This window comes from Melanostigma gelatinosum, assembly GCF_949748355.1.
Source record: "Melanostigma gelatinosum genome assembly, chromosome: 11".
Lineage (NCBI taxonomy): Eukaryota > Metazoa > Chordata > Actinopteri > Perciformes > Zoarcidae > Melanostigma > Melanostigma gelatinosum.
Window position 1 is genome coordinate 6,605,658 of NC_136644.1, and position 19,312 is coordinate 6,624,969.

Sequence of the window (19,312 nt, forward strand, 5' to 3'; positions counted from 1 at the left end):
ACATAATTCTTGAGACGATTCTTGTTGGCATATGTTGTTTTCCAATAAAACACTGTGTGTGTAAACCTCTTGTTGCTGTGGTTACCCTTTTGATATAGGGTGTGTGGAGATACTTTGATGTGTGATCCTGCAGCGTGAATAATTAATAAGGAAAATACTACAGTTTAACAGCTGTTTTAAAATGCTCTTTATATGCACGAGGAAGTCCTAATGGCGGATGTTTGATTGGCTTGAGGAAAATAAATGGACTAAAATTGTGTTTGAAACGTAATTTATTTAGAAAATCATATTCTGTAGTAACACTGTATCTGTATATCCAGTCTGATAATCTCTTATGAACTCTTTTTGCTCTTTAAGTTTCCCCCAACTTGGCTGATCACAAAGCTGTTGTAATTTAACTGACTGACGCGTCCAAAACAACACCATTCCAGGGAATGCATACACTTAGACCAATGCAACAATGTGTCGTCTTCACAGTCAGATTAAATGGATAATCATGCATGTTAATCACACTCAGTGAGCCAGCGTGACTCATCCACGCTGCGTGGCAAGTTGTATGCCTTCGCCTCACCATGCATATGTATGATCCGGATGACCGCGTTAATCTCTGCGGTCCCTCTGCCGATTTGATGGGTGGATGACAAGTTTTTTTTTTTTTTAACAAAGGCTTCGCCATGCTGTCACTTTTGATCCGCTGCTCAGTTTAATGGCTGCACAACTGATTTTCTCACCCCGAATCCTTCCAGATTTGATATTTTTAAACGTGTGCGACAGATGGTGATTTTGACATGGCTAGTGATCAAGCTTTCCCATATTGGGAACCACGCAGAGGGCAATATCAAGCAAGTACGGTCTATGCAGCCATGAACAATATTTAGCTTGATGTCAACCATCTGTGTTGTTGGCTGATGAGATAATGGCTGACTGCACAGAATATGTCAGTGGGCTCAGTCAGACAAAGTAGGTAAAGGTAACCGTAATAAATCTTCAGCCGCATTTCCACTCAGCAGTCAGGGTCAACTTGTTGAAAAATAGAACTGTAGCAAAAGTTGTGGATAGTACCTGCTACTGTATAGAGTAAAAACCCTGCACAAAACTACGCTGTTCACTACAATAAAGTGCAGGTTGCGAATGAAAGGATCTAGCAGGTGTCTCGTTGAAGATGTCACAGCAGATTCGCCAAGGCAATCAGCTGAGAATCCTGCCTACACTGAGCGGGTACTATCTTACCTTGCACGGCAACACATGCACACGGAAATCCTTCTCGTCGGAGCTTTAAGTAATGCGTTTGTATCCGTCTTTCGCAACATGTTTTTGCTCTTCTCTTTTAAATTGACAGATGGTTCATCCAATCACCCGCCAAGTACTTTTTTGAAAGTGCCTGCCCTTTTCCAGTTTCCAATGTCTGCTTTTCAGATGGTTCTTGGTAACGAACCATCTGGTGGTTCAGGTTAGGTACTATGTGCACCAGAACACGGAAAGAGAAAAGCACCTGTTGAGTCGAGCAGAGCCGTGCCACGCAGTGCAAACGCAGCGTTTGTCTCGGTTTGGTTCAAACTAACTTTTGGAGTTTGCCCGTCTTTTGCCCGTGTGATGGTAGGCAACGGGAATAGGGTATTTTCACCAGTTCACCTGATAATCGTCTCAACAAAAGCTGAAATAATTGCCGCCATGTTCATTTTTCAGAGTTGTAAAATTCCGTCCCGAAGTACTGGAGACTACTGGGCAGTGTTGTGGCGTCCAAACTCAATGATCTCCTACTCAAACCGGACTTCATGTGTTGTGTTTCATGTCTCACTGGTACTCAGTGTCACCCAGGCGGCTCCTTGCATTGTTTTCATGCTGCGTGTGTTTTCAGTCTAAAGTGCGGCACGACTGCCGAAACTGCACAGCGAATGAGTTTACCTGTCAGTCCATACAACATGATTTTGACGCCTCCTGGTTTTGTTTGTTAGTCAGTCAGCGTGAACACACGATGGACCAGAACCAATGGGACTAGATGGACCAAACTACAGGTGTGAAAGTAACCAAAGAGCTTCTGTAACCTTGACAGGTAGACTGTGCTGTGTGTGTAAGTGTTCTTTTACACACTAGGAAACTGTAGGCAGAACCACACTGATCCACCCCCGCCCTCCCCAAATCCTTTTCATGGCTGTATAAGGCAGAGGCAAGATGAGAGCAAAGGGATTCTCTCCTTTGAGATGCTATTGTTTCATCATAGTCTCCTCTCTCAACACGATTTAGTCAAATCGTCAGCGCATTAAAGTCTCTTTAGTCTAACCGCAGAACACCGCGACCTGAAAGATCTCTTTTGATATCCCCTCGCAGCGACGCCTTTTGATGTGCTCGAGCGCATGTGTCCCGTTGTGATAAGTTTGTGCGGGCTTACTGTACACATCTGCTACGGCTGCTGCCCCGACAAGTGCGAGGTTCGTGAGGGTTAACGACGCCCTTTTGGCGCTTTGATGCGCATGCATTGTGTGAGCCTCCAAGTTACTTCCGAGTCGAGACTGAACAAGGACTCTCACGCCTGTGAAGTGCAGCCGAGGAAGTCTGTGATGCACGTTGTTGACTTTGATGATCCCCTAACACGCTCCAAAGTCTACTACACTGTTCGCTCCGTGACGTAGGAGGGGCACACATTAACCTTCCATCTATTACTGTCTCACACACACACACACACACACACACACACACACACACACACAGCAGTGGAATGCAGTGTTTTCATTCCCCCGACCTGGACTGTCACTCAAAGGAAACTTGGCTGCGTGCTGTTGCGGCAGCACCATCCAAGTTCCACAAATTCCACCCACACACACACCTACACACACGCCCTCCCACCTTGAGTCGGATTCATTTCTTTCTAGACCAGCATTCCAGCTCCAATAATGCAATTTCTGCAGCAGTCTGTAAAGCAGCGGGAAATCGATACCTGATGACAAAGCACTTTTCAACAATCCGCGCCGTCCATGCCTCCAGCTAGAGAGTTACGGCCTCTTTGACTGTCCCGGTCCGCGGTTGGAGCTCCATCTAGGAGTTTGTTTCACAGCGAGTCGGCTGTGTGTTTCTGAGGCAGGCTCTTCCTGAGCGGCCGGACAGTGACTACAGCGGAGGATGCGCGGGTCCAGAGATCAGGGTCTTCGCGATAGCGTGTTCCGTCACTAATCGTCTGGAGGACGGCGGTGTTTGCGCTCTTCCTGTTCCCAAACACACTGGAGGAAGGATATTCTGAATTTACAGTGGCCCTGGAATACTCTCTCTGTTTTTCTCCGTCTCACAGGCCTGGAACTGTCCTCCAGTCAGATTTTCCATTAGAAAAACCTTCAATTTCTCTGCTACTATCTTGTCCGGTTCTGCTCTTTTCCGTTCTGCAGTTCTTCGTCCTACACTCGAGTGCTGTGTGAGCGGGCTTGAAAAGACAGTAATGTTGAATAGAAGCAGGATAATGGGACGCAGCGCCGTAAATGAGCCTCCAGCCGATGAGCCGCACTTCAAAGCAAAGATGATTCCAGGGTGGCCTCACTAATACCGGTATTAGAAATTAATATAACTTTTAGTGTTTGTAGTCAAATGCGCTCGCAGCACCATGAGGGCATACAATCTACTGTAACTCTGTGTCCTCACCTCTGCCTCCCACTCTCTCCCCTCCGTCTTCACTGTAATCATCCCCCACCTCCGTCCGCTCTTGTCTCCAAGAAGTGGAGCAGAAGCTTCAAAGGGCACAGAAGCAGGGTGGCCGGCTGTCTAACGGCAGAGTAATTGCATCATCACACAAAAACAAAATGTCACTGGGTGGCCTTTTAATGACACCCCCACCCCCCAACCCCCATAGACCTGAATCTATTTTAGCAACTCTGTGGCCAGCATTTGCAGAATCGGCCAATTCAGAAAGACTAAACACTTTCTAACATTAAGTGCATTGTATTTGATGGCAAACGGAATATCTTGGGGTTAAGGACTGAATCAGTACAGTATTTTCTGACATTGTATCGACAAATCAATCAGACATAATGTGCAGATTCATTTTACATTACTAACGTCAGAGATTTGTCAAGTCCAGCGATTGCCGGGACTGAAAGGTGCCCTGTTGACCGAGAGGTCACAGCTGTCATGCTCCACGGCGCCGCGTGTCCATCCCTGTGAAGTCAAAGTCAACAACCCTGCACTCTCACCTTTCTAGTAACATGTGCAATCCATACCCATTTGTATTATCATTGCATTTGAATAAGCTGGCTCCTGATTCCATAGTGTCACCTGGGATTTCCATTCCTGAAACATGTGCTTTTCCTCGACTTCTTGCAGGCATTTCCTCTGGTGTGGCTCTTGTATGCCGTCACTTTGTACTGACTGCCTCTCCCACAGTCTTTTCACCTTTTTTTTTTAAAGTGGCATTTATGCCGTTTTGCTCCGTTGGAAAATAATAACACTTTTTTTTTTTTCTTTACACACTGATTTGGATTTAGCCGAACACCAAAATAGTTTGCTGGTCTTCAGATTTAAAGACCTCTTGCCTTGTAGGAGTAGCACGGCCTAAGATATGCAGTCGGTTGTGCACTGCCAGCGACAGTTGTGTCGGAGGAATCCAAGAGCAGCGAGCTGTGACGCTAACTGATTCTTATGCTTTTGCATACCAGACACCCCGCTGTTCTCCCATCTGTTCCCACAGAGTTAATGTCACTACGCTGGCACTCGGCATATAGGCTTCATGGCACCCCACTAGGCAAATATACATTGTTATGTATACACATAACGCACGCGCACACACACTCTGAAGGCAAATATACATTCTTTTGCACAAAGGCAGGAGGAATGTTTCATGCTGACAGTTTGCAGGAAGACCGAATAACCTTCCTATATACACACACACACACACACACACTGCAAGATCACAGTGACCTTTGACCTCCAAAATCAAACTGGTTCAACCTTGAGTCCAGGTGGACGTTTGTGCCAAGAGAATGGACAGGACGGACAGTCGGACAACGCAAACGTGATGAAGCATTGAAAAAAAGACGGTACCTTTTGGTTCTGCTGCAACAATTACTGAGACTCTTGAACAGAGACCAACTTTTTCGACAATGACACGGGCTCATTGACCGATAAAAAGAATAACTAATCATTGCAGCTCCTGAGTTGGCATGTAGAAGGTGGACCAGGTGTTGGGTGTGCCGTGTTGGCGGTTCACTGCCGCCGTTTGTTTCTTACACGTATCGGATACAGTGTGCAGGGAACAAGTCGCACATCACATCTGTGGGCGGCGGTGCTTTCTGAGTTACCACAAGATGGTTTGTGGGAGTCGTGTGAGAATTCACAGTTATGGTGCAAAGATTCATTAATAACACTTCTGATTGGTTTTATAATGTGGACGCGGCCAAATAAAGAACAGACATGATCTACAGAAAATCCTGAATGGTTTTAAGTATCTATAATATTCTCACCCTGACTTTCCAAATTGTATTTTTACTATTTTTATTTTTTTTTATATATTTGGGTCTGCATGACATCTTTTGCGTGTCGGTCCATCCTGGAAGAGGGAGATAGGAACGGTACATAAGCAAAATGTGTGTTATACAATAATATAAGTATACAATGCTGTATTATTACACTATAATTATGCCAGCTGTTATTAAATCGGGCCTATATGTTCCACTTGAATTACCAAACAACATTTACCGTATATCTCTGTGGTAATTACCTTGTCTGAAGTGGATCAGGTGATTTTTTTTTTTGATTTTTTTTTTTTGTGTGTTTAACAGCACAGGGACATAATGCTAATCCTGTCTCCTTCACTTATCTCCTCATCTTATCAGTTTCCTTCCCAAATAAGTAAAAACCTTTAGAACAACTTAACTTATTCAGACACTTATTATTTTGTAAGTAATTCCCGTACATGCTGCTCAGAGTATTTGCAGTGACAGACGACTAAGTCACTAAAATTGGTGCCCCAAAGTAAAGTTATTTGGAGGCAATTTGTTCACCACTTTTATTGTAAAAACGGCTCATAAAAAATGCAAAAGTCTGGACCTCGGTGACCTTAATGGTAAGTACGACCATGCTGATAAACCCAAAGATTACTACTAGCTAGTACAACTAGTATAGATTTAATCTAAAATGTCTCCATTTTCTTGACCAATCCCTTGTTTGCTCTCTGCCCTGAACAAAAGGCGCTCTCATATTTGGGTCACCGGTCGTCCGGTTCGGTGGATCCGAACCCCAAACCCGTCGGCAGATCTCCCGTCGCCTCGTCTTCTGTCTCGTCTCCTCTGCAACCGTCTCTCTGACTTTCTCTGCCTCTTCACTCTTTGACTTTGTGAGCCCTTCCCTCCGCCACCCTCCCATATCGTGTCTAATTATCGGAGTCGGTGCGAGTGTCTACGGGGAGCGCCTCAATACCTCCTCATCAAAGCCTCTGTTTGTGTTTGCTTGTTTATCTCTGGCTGCTATTCTAGGCGCTCTCCCGGAGCCCTGATGAGACACAAGCCTCCACTCCCTACGGAGGCTTATACTGTAAACTGTCGCTGCACCTACAGTCATCCAGAACACTGCCAGAATGAGATTGTTTCTTTCCACCTCTGTTAGAAAGGCCTCTTGTCTGTCAATCTCTCTCTCTCTTGGTATATGTATGTGTGTATGCGTGTCTCGCCACCTCAGTTCCAGCGTAATGAAAGGAACGCTAGAGGTTTGTTTCCCCATCACAACATCTCCTTTCACCCGTCTGTCTCCCCCCTCTCCCTTCCGTGCGCAGTGCACCTACATTTTTTCACATTGTTTCATGTGGGCCCTTTTCCCTTTTGACCCCGCCACCCGCCCCAAACCTCGGGCACGCCGGAGGAATCCTTCAGGTGTTTCTCTCCCGTGTTAACTGTCGCCCCCGAAGGCCCTGTAACATCCACCGTATTGGAAGAGCAACAAAAGCATCGGCGCCACTGACTTGCCTTCTGGGGAGAAATGAGAAACCTCGTTTGTGGAGGATGTGAGTGTCAGGTTTCTGAGGGGGAGAGATGAGTAATGTGGCTGATTTGTCAGAGGTTATTATGGCAGTGTGTGAGGTTATTTTCTTTTCTTCTAAAACTGGAAGTGTCGATGTGCAGCTGTAGGTAAGATACGGTCACCATTTAAGTTTTATTCTCCCATTGGGTGTCCATAGACGTTTGTGTGTTTGTGAGGTTTTGCAGGTTGTGCATCTGGAAATGTGTGTGTCCTTAGTAAGCACATATTTTGCGCTTCAAAGCTCTGTGATGGCGATTAGCGACAACGGCTGTGACAGTGTGGTATTTGTTACAGAAATAGGACGCCGCATCGCTCAGATCTCCTCCAATACGAGATCCCAGTGTTGTGGGTCATGAGTCACAAAGGGAAATACCACCACGATATCACATGTTTCACAAATGGCAAAAGTCACTGAAGCGTCTCCATTTCACAGATGTAAACATTCGCCTGTCGCCTAGCATTGCAGTTCCCTTGAAACGGCCTGTATCCTGTGATTTTTGCACCGGTGGGACTCAAAGAGTTTGGGGACTGATGCAGAAATAGTTTCAGTCCACAGTCAACTACAATGGCAAAGACCCACTTCACACAGGCTGGAAAGTCTAGAGGTCTCAACAGAAGGATTGCAGAGGATACAGTAGAGCCCGGGTTCGTTCCCTCCATCCAGACATTACTGTATTTATTTAACCTCTGACCTTCAACCCTGTCTTGTTGTGTCACAGCTGCCACGATGGATGAGACGGAGAAGTACCAACAGCGGCTGGAGGCCATTGCTGTGAGTCCACACACACACACACACACACACACACACACACACACACACGCATGCATTAATCTGTGTATTGACAAATCCAGCGACTGACGCGTGTGTTGCGCTCTAAAGCGCGGCTTCAACCAAGAAAAGACACGTTTGGGTTAATCACAGTTGCCCCCGCAGACAGACATGAAGTGGAGGTCTCCAAGAACTACTTTGAAGTTGACGACACAGATTTTTTGGGGGAAGATACAGTAAGTCTGAATGTTAAAGGAGTAGCTCAGCAGGAGTTGGCTTATCATCAAATTCCATGATTTCTTGCATTGAATTCTGAAGAAATGCATAATTAAATGCATTAATAATTAAAAAATGTCAAAGAATACATCCACAGAGCATTTAGAGAGGTGGGGAATAAAAGTATTGCTCCTCCTAAAAGAGAAAAAAAGTATTAAATATTATTACTTATTAATCATTTCTAAGTGAATGATGGCTGACGTTTTGGTTGCCGCTTCTAACGAGGCTTCACTCCGGTACCAACCAAAAATCACAGCTTTAATCCCCGAGGAGCTACGTTAGCATAAGCGACCGCTGCGTCCTGTAACTTAACGTTGTAGCTCCCTTTAAAGAATATACACCGTATAACTGCATGTACCCTGCACTACACCACTTAACATTACCCAAAGCTAGACAGCCATGTCCTAAGACTACATTACATGAATCTTGAAACACCGCCGCACAAAAAAACGTAAAATCCATATCCATCCGTCACTGGACGCGACAGTCTGTCTAAGTCCCAATCCACCCGACCATGAAATACGGAGGTTGTGCAGCGATCTTGACAAATAATGAGCCGTAGTTGTCGGTTTAGCTCTCGGAATGCGAAGGAAACATCCAGCAGTCTGTTGAAACCGGACAAGTTTTAAGTTTTGTAGAATAGACACGAGTGGAATCGACGTGTTTACGAGGGACGTGTCTGCATGCCCGTCTACTTCCGATTCGTCTACATGGAGAAGGAGCTCTCCGTAACTCCTGAATCATTTATTGAGTGAGCCGGGGTGTCCCGGGTCCCACGAAAAACAACACCGGGTTGCCATAGGGACAGCTGCTCCGAACATCACGAGATGTAGAGTATACCTGATGTCTGTGGTCACATTGTCCTGGTGGCAGATGGTTGACCAGGTGTCCTTGTTTTTACTCTTTCCCACTGATGTTTTATTCACTGCCGTCTCTTCGCTTTCTTTGTTTCTCGTCATTAATTTACATCAGCTCCAATACGTCTGAGTTCCCTCCATCTTTTTCTTTATTTTAATGACAGTGTGCTCTGCCTACACTGATCTACATTCATTCTCTCTCCCCCCCCCCGACAGGAGAAGCGTCGGCTGCAGGAGGAGCAGGACCGAGCCAGGAGAGACATCGAGGACGAGAAGCTCAGACTGCAGCAGCTCAAGGTCTGACGCGCATTCGCCGGATGATCGTACCCGTCTCATTCGTTCACACACACACACACACACACACACACACACACACACACACACACGGCTTTAATTTCACTCAGCAGAAGTCCTCTGCACACCCATTCCAGCTCGTTAGGAAGCGAATGGTCTCCAAATGTATTTCTTTTCTCACACACACACACACACAGATGAACTGCACGGCCCTCCACACTTCCTGGTTCTGCCGCAAGGTTTAGGGGCAGAACCTTCCTTTGCTGAAATCCGTTTTAATGCGAGCGCTCACACACTCTGCGAGTCGCAGAGCCGCTCTATTGTTTTCACATCGTTTCCAGCTCGGCGTTCCCACTTCCTACTCCTCTGTGCTACGGGGGGCACATTCCTCAAATTGTGTGAAATTTGCGCGCAAGCGCGTACATGGTGTGGTCACGCATTGGGAATATTTTTGCATGTGCTCGTCCGTCCGATTTGTGTGCGCGTGCATGCACAGTGCTCCAAAACACGAATCTGTACAATCAAGTTGCAAGAGGCTTCCGAGATTAATATAAAATGATAATGTGGCTGCTCCCTCACAGGGAGGCGACGTCATCGTTGCTTTTAGTGCATTCATTACTTTTGACTTTGACTCTAACCCCGATGGCAGATGTGAGGGTGTGATAGGAGGGAGCAGCAGCTTATGCACAGCTCCTGACCTGCAGGAACGTTGGGGGGGGGGGGGGGGGTGCTGTGTCCAGTCAGCCGACGGCACAGGGAGGGGAACAGAGCGGGGCTTGTTCTGCGCTTCGGGAGAAAACACAGAGATGGTTTTGTGACGCTTCTAGTTAAGTAGGTAGCTACCAACTAACTGTTGCCAGATTTGTTTTGGGGGGGGGGGGGGCAACATGGGGCTGGAGGGGAGTATGGGTTTTCAGATGCTTTCCCCTCAGTAGTAGGTGAGAAGCCTGCAGACATCACCTGGCTTATGAGAAAGTGCAGCTGCTGTGAGGACCTACAGTGGATTTTATTGCACACAGCCATGTTAGATATTTTATAGATTGGATTCACCACAGTAAAAGTTCCCTGCAGACGGACTCTGTTTATTTCTGCTCGTCTGGGTCAGCTGCAGACCAGCGTTTCCTAGAGCTGGCAGGAGTTTATTGTCCGGCTCAAGGGCACTTTAGCAGCGCAGATGCCCGCTGAAACAAGCCCTCGAAAGGAGGTCAGCTGGGTTGCAGCACGGCTGTTGTCAGACCAACAGGGAAACTCATGGTTTGAGGGAGGAATGTTGCTTCTTCTTCACCTGCTGTTTCCTGCTTCCAACTATCTGAATGACGAGTTTAATATGCAGCCATTTGGAAAGTTTCCATTCGTTTTTTGGCAGAAATGTGTGTGTCATTATTTGTAACCACCATCATCACGAACATCAATTTCATCACCAGGGTTCTCTTTCAGATTGTGCAGTAGTACATCGCTGCCATTTGTCTGTTATGATATCTGGATGTATCACGAAATATGTCCAGCTTTTGTTGAAAGACACGCCATTTTACCTTTTTTCCTCGTTAAGTCCAACGTTCTAAGTTTGCCCGACATCTGCATTAAATATACTTTATAATGTCCTGGGGGAAAAAAGGCAGTGAATGCGTTTAAAAAGGAGAAAGATTTCATGTTCTCTTACTGTATCTGTTTGTGCATTTTAATGAATCTACATGAAACTAAAAGTAAAGAACACATTTTCTTTTAATTTGCTGTTAGGAGAAGAAATTTGAGAAATCATATCCAGCACCAAACATTTACCAACCATCCAAATCTGCTTTTAACCAGGTGTGCTGAATGATGATTAATTGGAGGCGCACGGCCGATTGTACATTATTAACCTAGGCAAACGCCCCCTAAGCGCCATATAAGGGCACGTGCGGTGCCGTGTGCAAACACTCTGGCCGCAAGGAGAAGAAGTTCAGCAGCAGTTAGATTGAGGTGCTGTTAAATATACTCAAACGATGTAAACATGTGATTCATCAGAGCGTCACTTCTGGCGTTACAGGAACATAAAAGAGCTTTTTAAGAGGGTGTGCCAGATTTCCAGTGGAGTTCTGGAACAACGGGTAAAAAAAATAAGAAAACGCAGAAATGTGCCGTTATTTAAATGAGCATCAGACTTAAAGGAATGGTGTGTTAAACACTTGTAACGATCTGTTAGGAAGATGACGGTCGGAGAGTAGTCTGCTCAACAAACCGCAGAGAATTGCGCTCCTGTTTTTTGTGAAACTTGAAAGTGTTTGTTCTTGTGTTCTGTTTGGGGTTAACGGTAAGTCGCCTCGGGCGTCTTGCGTTCGCTGGGTCATGTCTATTTACTGGAGTGGTGTAGGAATAAGATGAGAGTTTAGAGTGCACACATGCCCTGAATTCCTACTCGTATTGTCTCTGTTGGATAGCTCAGGTGAGATGACATGGACTCACAGCAGGCGCTTCTGTCTCTCACCATTCTTCTCACCTTCGCACCCTGAGATAACCACATTTCGCTTTACCCGCCTCATCTCAGTACCGCACTCTGGGATGTCAGCGCTTTATTCCTCTCTCTCCACTTCTCTCCACTTCTGTGTCTGAAATCACTGTTTCGATCACCACTTAATACAACAGCCTATATTTTACTCTAGCGAGAAGTCCATTGAGATTTACGTCGTCCGTTGTAGCTGATCATGTGGCATGTCTGTATTTTACAATGTGTCCCAATTACATGCTATGTACTAATTCTAAGATAAATTCAAGTGTACTTACGAGTGAGTACACATACTAAAAGATGATGAACACAATTTTATGTTGACTTCTTGTATACTATATATATATATATATATATATGTGTATGTATGGATGGATGGATATAGTATAACAGTACTCCAGATTAGTGTATACATACTGAAGGAACACAGTGGTGTTGTCATGGAATGGGAACTACTGTTTTCTTGGTGGCATTAATGAGGACACTGCAGTGGCGCCTGTGATTTACGCTCCGGTAAAATGGCCGAGGGTAACTCTAGTGCACTAAGAAACCAAATCAGCAGTGAGGACGGACAGACTTCTCTCTGTTTCCAGCAGTTGGTTTTCAGTTGAACATTCTGTTGCCAGTAGCAACCAGTGCTGACACAGTTCTATAGCAGTTAAACTGAGATCGGTAGCTTCATCTACCACTCGGTAAACAAGCTCGACAGGCGTCTTTCATCGAGTTTACTCTCAGCAGGACCTCGTTGGACCGATATCTGCAGCTGTGTATTATAACGTTAGCTATTCTGTGACAGTGGCTGGTTGGATAAAACATCGCATTGTGACAACCTCATGTAAAGAAGAACAAAATATTAAAGGGACAGCAACCATTGTATCGCAAAAATGATTGGCAAATTCACATCATCTCACACTATACTGTTGTTTCAATAACAGATTGCTTACATAACCCAATATAATCATATCGCCACAATTACAATGCTGCGGGAAGTTGACACTCTCTCTTCCTTCCTCTTCCTTCCTCTTCCTCCCTCCAGAGGAAGTCTCTGAGGGACCAGTGGCTGATGGAGGGACCTCCCCTGTCCCCAATCGCCCCAACCTCCCCGGAAGCCCAGAGCCCCCGCTCCCCTCTTTGGGGCTCCCAGGCCCAGGAGATCGAAAAGCGCATTGACAAGTACTGTGTGTGTGTGTGTGTGTGTGTGTGTGTGTGTGTGTGCAAGTTTGAGCTAGAAGACGCGCAGGCAGTTTGTGAGCTGACAGAGCTGGCGAGAACACTTTTTTTTGTTGCATTTGTTTAGCAGAAACTTCATGTATATAGTGGCAGCATTCCCCTTTTCTATTTCAGTTTTCTTGTAATTTCTGCTGTCCTCATACATTATGCATGCTTTGGCAAAGTTCACTTTTAATTCAGCCAGCACTGAACTGCACGCAGGCAGAGAGCCAGACTTTTTCCCTTGTTGCAGTGGACGATGTTGTCAGACTCCAAATTATTACTGCAAAGGTCCACAGCTCGGTCTCGCTGTCCAAGAAGACACCTCTCAGACACACACACACACACACACACATTACACATGGCCTCTGGGGCAATTTAAACATAGTACTAGAAAAAAAAAACATGACTTTAGTGTGACTTGGATTGGGAACATAAAGTATGGCTGTAGATTTGATGTTTTGTGTGCGTTTGGCCGTCTCAGGTTGCAGTCAGAGAGTCAGCGGTTGGCAGAGGAGGAAGAGTCACTGAAGGAACAGATGGAGGGTGGCCAAACGGTGAGGAACTTGCGCGTGCACACACAGTCGCCCACACACTCGCCCACTCGCTCTTGTGGACACAAAGGGGCTCGGCATATGTGTTGGAACAAGCTTGCTCCATCATCTTCCATCACGCAGAAAACTCCCCACAACTTGTGTCCGTGGCTTTTTCTCCATGAATAATTTGTCTCCTCTCTTAATGTACGTTTGATGTAGCGCCTCTCGTTCAGCGCTTCGTGAACGCAAGCAGCCCTGTTGCATAAACAACTCAACACTTGATCCACTCTGGAATTATTGCTTCACCTCAAGCGCAAGTGTTTGCCTCACCTCGCTGAAGGTCTTCATGGTGGGAAAATAAGTTGTCCCTTCCTCCTCCTACCGTCCGCTCTAGATAAGATTATTTTAATAGCTGTACCAGCCTGTGATAAAAGAGACTTTGAATCTATGACCTGTGTGAAAAAAAGCATCACTGTAAACGGGCAGCAAAGCTTCAGACTAGTGGGCCGACTGAGAGTGAGTGACCGCTAATGTCTGGCAACTCTAACCGGGTTTTTTTGGCCTAATGCTTTCTGATGAGACAAGGAATGCGATGATGTGTTCAGGTCCTTGTAAAAAAACAAAAAAAAAGGTGTACACGTATACATGATAATTGTTTATCTATGCAGCTCTGATGCAGTTGAGTACACGCTGCACCAAACTGTGAAAAGGGGGTCAACGTCTCAAAGGTCAGGGAGGGCTTTTCAGCTCAATCACTCCCCCTTGTGAGCAGGCAGAATGTGTCCTTCATCTGAGAGACCACAGTGGACACATTAACTATTACAGTGCAGTCCTTCCTGGTTACAGTGTTGGATATCTACCGGGACAACACGAGGACAGATATGTCTGTTTCCTTGAAGCCTGTGTGATGTTCCAGTATTTCAAACACGCCAGAGGTTCAGGCCACACAACAAACCGTTTCGCCATTTCAGTCGCAGTGAATTGAATCCTTCCACTGTTCCTCTCACCCAACAGGAGGCCGTGAAAAAAGCAGAGGCTGGAGCAGGTAAGTGGGATCAGATCCACTTTCTGGTGCAGAGGAATCATACAATTACAGTGGACATTTCAGAAAATTGCATCTCCATTAGCTTTTTATTTATTTATTTTTTACCAGAGAAAGTGATAAATCGATGCCGATTTCCCTCCGTGTACGAGTCAACACGATGATTTTTAAAGCAATCTGACAAGCTCATTATGTAACTGTGTGCAGAGCGAAGCATCGCTGTCCTCTTTCGACACACTATTCTGTCCAATACATGTCAACCCTGCAGCGCTTTATCCCGTTCAACACCGCCGTGTGCAGACACGCTGCTACCACAGCTGCTCTTACCCAATTACATCAGCACACACTGATTAAAGTTCATTTATTTAATGCATGTTTTTTTGGTTTTTTTGGTCTTTCCTTGCATTAAAAAAAACCTTGGAGGCTATCTAAAGAAAAGGTCACGCATTCTTAGGTTTATCATCTTCCAATGTTACTTTGGAAAGAAGCGCAGCTGTGTTGATGCTATTTTCTGAGAAATTAGGGCTCCATCTTGTTGTAATATGATTTCTGTACTGCATGTCTGCCAGTAATAAACATATATCTTTTTATTTTCTGCTCAGAAATGGTCCAAGATGCTGTCATGCAGAACGGTGAAAACAATGGCTCGGGTGGGTACGGAGTTGACTCGTGTGTCGTAAAATGCACACGGAAACAAGTCCTGCGCACATTGAACCACATCTGGATTCTCTTTGATGTCAACATCTCTCTCTCTCATCCCTTTGAACCTGAAAAGATCTTGTCTTATTGTTAATTCTTAAACATTCACCATCTCACCCCGACCCCTCAAAGACCAAAGACCATGAAACCCCCTTATAGAAATGCGCGTCTGTGTTCATGGCATATACTAAGAAATTAGCATCACAAAAGGAGGGGCGCATACCTGCACTTCACAAAAAGTTCATACATGCTGCGAATGAATATTTACGCATGTTAAATAAGATTGCGCATGTATGTTTATGCAAAGCGGCGCTCAAGGGCATGCGTTGCATTTTTAGAAGGCAGCGGGGACGTGGACAGCTGCTGAAGTGGACAAGAGACTTCTGAGGAGTAAATAGTGTTTAAATCAAGCAGGGTCTTTAAGTTCAGACTGCACAATCTATATTTGCATCTAATGCATGCTCTTTGTTCTGCTAGTTTATCTGCCGCTCACTTTTGTGTCGAACTTCATCTCATCTCTCATGATTTACCCTTAAAATTCATATTGTATTTTTTTTTTCTCTCATTACGGTACAATAAATATCCACTCCTTCTGCTCTGTGATAAATAAAAGCCTTCATTCATTAGGCTGCACTTCATCGCCTGTAGCTAAAGCAGCGCTACCCTTTATTAGCTTCTGCATTGTGTAATGTGTGGAGATTAATAAGTGGCAGAGCCTTTTGTTAACTGCATTACAACAACTAAATCAGCTGTATTGAGCCCTGACATCGACTCTAGTTGCGATCAAGTCCCGGTGCGTCCACACAATGAAGGCTAATAATCAGCGTAAATGACAGTGCGGTGTATTGATTGCAAATTCACTCAGCCTCATCGAAATGCATCAAGCAGCAATAACTTTTCTAATTAATGCCATTGTGCATAAATCTCCTTGACTCACAGTGATGTTTACTTGGTGTTTTGTCTTCAGATGACGCGAAGACAAAAAGCACCCCGCTGGGTGAAACGGCGGCTGTCCTGACCAATGGCGAAGCAGACTCCAATCGCGACACTCGGGCCTCCACTAACGGACCAGTAGAAGCCTCCGGGGGCGGCATGAAATCAGAGCCTGGGTTGAGCTTGGGCGTTTCTGAGGCAGAGCCTAGTCAGGTTCCAAATGTCAACTTTAATGAGGAGGAGGGGGAGGAGGGGGAGGGGGGGATTCTGGTGATGAGAGCAGAGCGTGTGATCATCACGGAGGACGGAGATGATGTACCTGAGGATCTTACACACCAGCAGGAGACCATGCCGACAGAGGCAGCAGGCCAAGAGGGAGGGCAGGCTGCAGAGGGGGAAGTAAAAACAGAGGCAGCTCCAGAAACGCTCACACAACAAGAGAGGAGTGAGGCGACTGAACCCGCTGCAGAGGAACAATGGGCAACCGGAGATGGAGACTCGCAGGGTGGCGGGGAGACGAACGGAGACGGAGAGAGAAAATCTGAAGGAGGGGACAAAGATTCGGAAGGCCCGACCTCAGTGCCGGTGCAGTCCCCAGCCGGTGCCCTAGAGGGCACTGCAGTGGCTTCGGTGCCGGTCTACTCCGAGGCGCAACCCGCCGCCGAGCTGGAGGCAGAGGGTGAAGCTGCGATGTCACCAGAGGGAGCCGAGGCAGCACTGAAAGCCCAAGTCCCTGCCGCGCCGCCTGGACAGTTCCAGGAGGTGCCCCTGGCTGATCCCCAGGAGAGCAAGAGGACCGAGGCCAGGCCGGGGGAGCGGGAACCCCTCCTGTCCCAGGCAAAGGCCAACAACGCCCAAGCAGAGCCAGCAGCAGCCTCCGCCAGCACAGAGACTTACATCTCGGCCAGGGCCGGCCATGGAGAGGAGGCCAAGGCACCCAAACACAAAGCCTGCCAGTGCTGCTCTGTCATGTAGATGCCCCTCACTGTACATTCATCTCCTCTCTCCTTCCTCCTCCTCAGTCTCTCTGCTCTTCAACTCCACACACACTCCTCCCCTTATTTCACACCATATATTCTAATCGGCCCACCAGCTACTTCCCTCTCCTCCACCTACTCTCTGCCCTCACTCCGTGTATTCATCTTGAAACTTCCTCAATCCCACTCTTGAGTTTTGATACTCCGAGAGGACGTGAGCTCTCTCCAACGTGAAGACAGGTGGGAGGTGTGGACCGGACTTGTCGGTGTTTAAGTGCCTTGAGGAGCTCTCTACCCGGAACTACTCTTTTTAAATTCTCTTCTTCTAGTAGCTGCAGTTGAGCGAAAATAACAGACTGTATTATTTTATACTGTTGTATCCACATGTGTAATTCATGAGGTCATTTTCATAATCTAAATATGAGATTTTACGTCAAAAGATCTGGAGAGTTTCAGAGGACATTCTTTTAAAGCTGAATTATTTTATGGATTTTGATCTTTTATTAGAGATGCTTTTAATGCAAGTATAGGGCCTGGACATTTTTGTTCACAGGTTTTGACAATACACAGACTAATGGTATGAAATGGTGTAATTTATAAACAGCGAGCGCCACTGAATATTTTGTGGGACGTTGCCAGTTTTAAAAGAGATTATTTTAAGATGCCTGAAAGTATGAATTTTGTATTTTGACCAGATGTGCTTTTGAAAGCGGGGCTCCAGAGCTCCTGACATAGCTCTGTGCATGGATGTATGAACCGCATACAGAAACACTTGGCATGTCAGCTTTGAAATGATTGGTGAATGATTTAATGATTAAACTGACATTTGTGATAAATTGCTTGATGTACTTGATGCTCCCAAAACGACAACATTGCACCATGCAAAAACAAACACCCTGGATAATGCTTCACCATTTGATTCGCAGTGTTATTTATTTCTTCGTCCTAACCCAGGGACAGCTGGGTATTTGTCTATCCATGCACTTTTAGTTGTTTTAAACGTTCCCCTGAATGGAAAAAGAGAACTAACGGGACGTTCCGCAAAAAGGAGAGGGATCACTGGGACTGAACTAATGAGATGATGCACCTGGTGTTCCCTGCAACAAGTCTCACAAATCCATGTCCAAGTCCATGGCGCTTTATAACACAAATTCCGCCATGAAAACCACAGTGCAAGTAAGTCGAGGGAGACGTGTGAATTTAAGAGTGTGCATTATAGGTTTCATCGTGATTTAAAGAAACTGCGCATTTTGTAGTTGTAGCTTTTGAGCCAATAAGATTCAAAAGGTTTTAGCGCGTGCTATCTTCAATATATGAGTTACAGTGAACTCACTACAATGGACTTTGACATCAAGGTTGGGGGGTCAATTAACCTCAGGGGGACCTTCTTACATACAGCCTGTTTGGACTGTGTGACGCTGACATTCACCGAGGATTCACCAAATCAAAAATACATCAGAATTGTGCCTGCTCAGCAGGCAGTTGGACCGGAAGGAGGTGCATGATATCTACTCACGGTGTCAATAAAGTGGATGTGGATCTATATACAGTGTCTGTGATTGCTTTTAGGCAGATGGTTAAAAGTGAATGTGATATTCAGTGAATAATCAGAAAAGCCTGCAAAATATGTACACACAGCTTTATGTTTTGTGCGCTCAGTTCATCCCCTCCATGCTAATCCGTTTTTCTTAATGACAAGCCACCGTCCCATTTGGTAACGGCTAAACACCATCGTGTTACTTTGGTTATGCTCATAAATGTGTTTTCCCAAACAAATGTCAGGCCGTATACTATGACTTCAGCACATATTGCAGTGTTTGCTTGTGTGTGCCAGAGATGGATCTCACTAATAAGGAATGATGAATTTCAAAGTTGAAAAGCACATTTCTCCTGAAAGGTCATATTCAGAATGAACAATAGTTGTACATTTTAGGCTGGCACTAATCTCCAGACTTAAACAACCAAGAACTTGCAGCATGCCGAACAAAGCCGAAGCAATTTTTCAATCGTTTTTTTTTATTTTTATTCCTTCTTACAAAGTTTGTTTGTTGTCTACAAATACAACTACGAACTCAGCCACTGGATCCGTGAATCATTTACTGCCAGCGCATCCGCAGGTTAGTCTCCCCTACTCAGCCTCTCGGTGACTCATTTTAAGTGGCCGATAGTTATATACCTTTTATCAAAGGTGTGGAAATGTGTGTGTGCATTGTTGTAATGATACTTTTACTGCAGTGAAGGATCA

General features: G+C 45.6%; 1 protein-coding gene across 1 annotated transcript in view; it reads left to right on the top strand.

Moving 5' to 3' along the window:
- palm3 (paralemmin 3) overlaps positions 1–18,511 on the top strand; it is a 28,510-nt gene extending 9,999 nt beyond the window's left edge. Inside the window, exons 2-8 of the mRNA XM_079278126.1 lie at positions 7,713–7,765; positions 9,112–9,192; positions 12,708–12,844; positions 13,365–13,437; positions 14,431–14,461; positions 15,061–15,108; positions 16,125–18,511. Coding sequence (XP_079134252.1) covers positions 7,721–7,765; positions 9,112–9,192; positions 12,708–12,844; positions 13,365–13,437; positions 14,431–14,461; positions 15,061–15,108; positions 16,125–17,065 — 1,356 coding nt within the window. The 5' untranslated portion in view covers positions 7,713–7,720 and the 3' untranslated portion in view covers positions 17,066–18,511. The remainder of the gene's footprint in view (positions 1–7,712; positions 7,766–9,111; positions 9,193–12,707; positions 12,845–13,364; positions 13,438–14,430; positions 14,462–15,060; positions 15,109–16,124) is intronic.
- Positions 18,512–19,312: the final 801 nt, after the last annotated feature.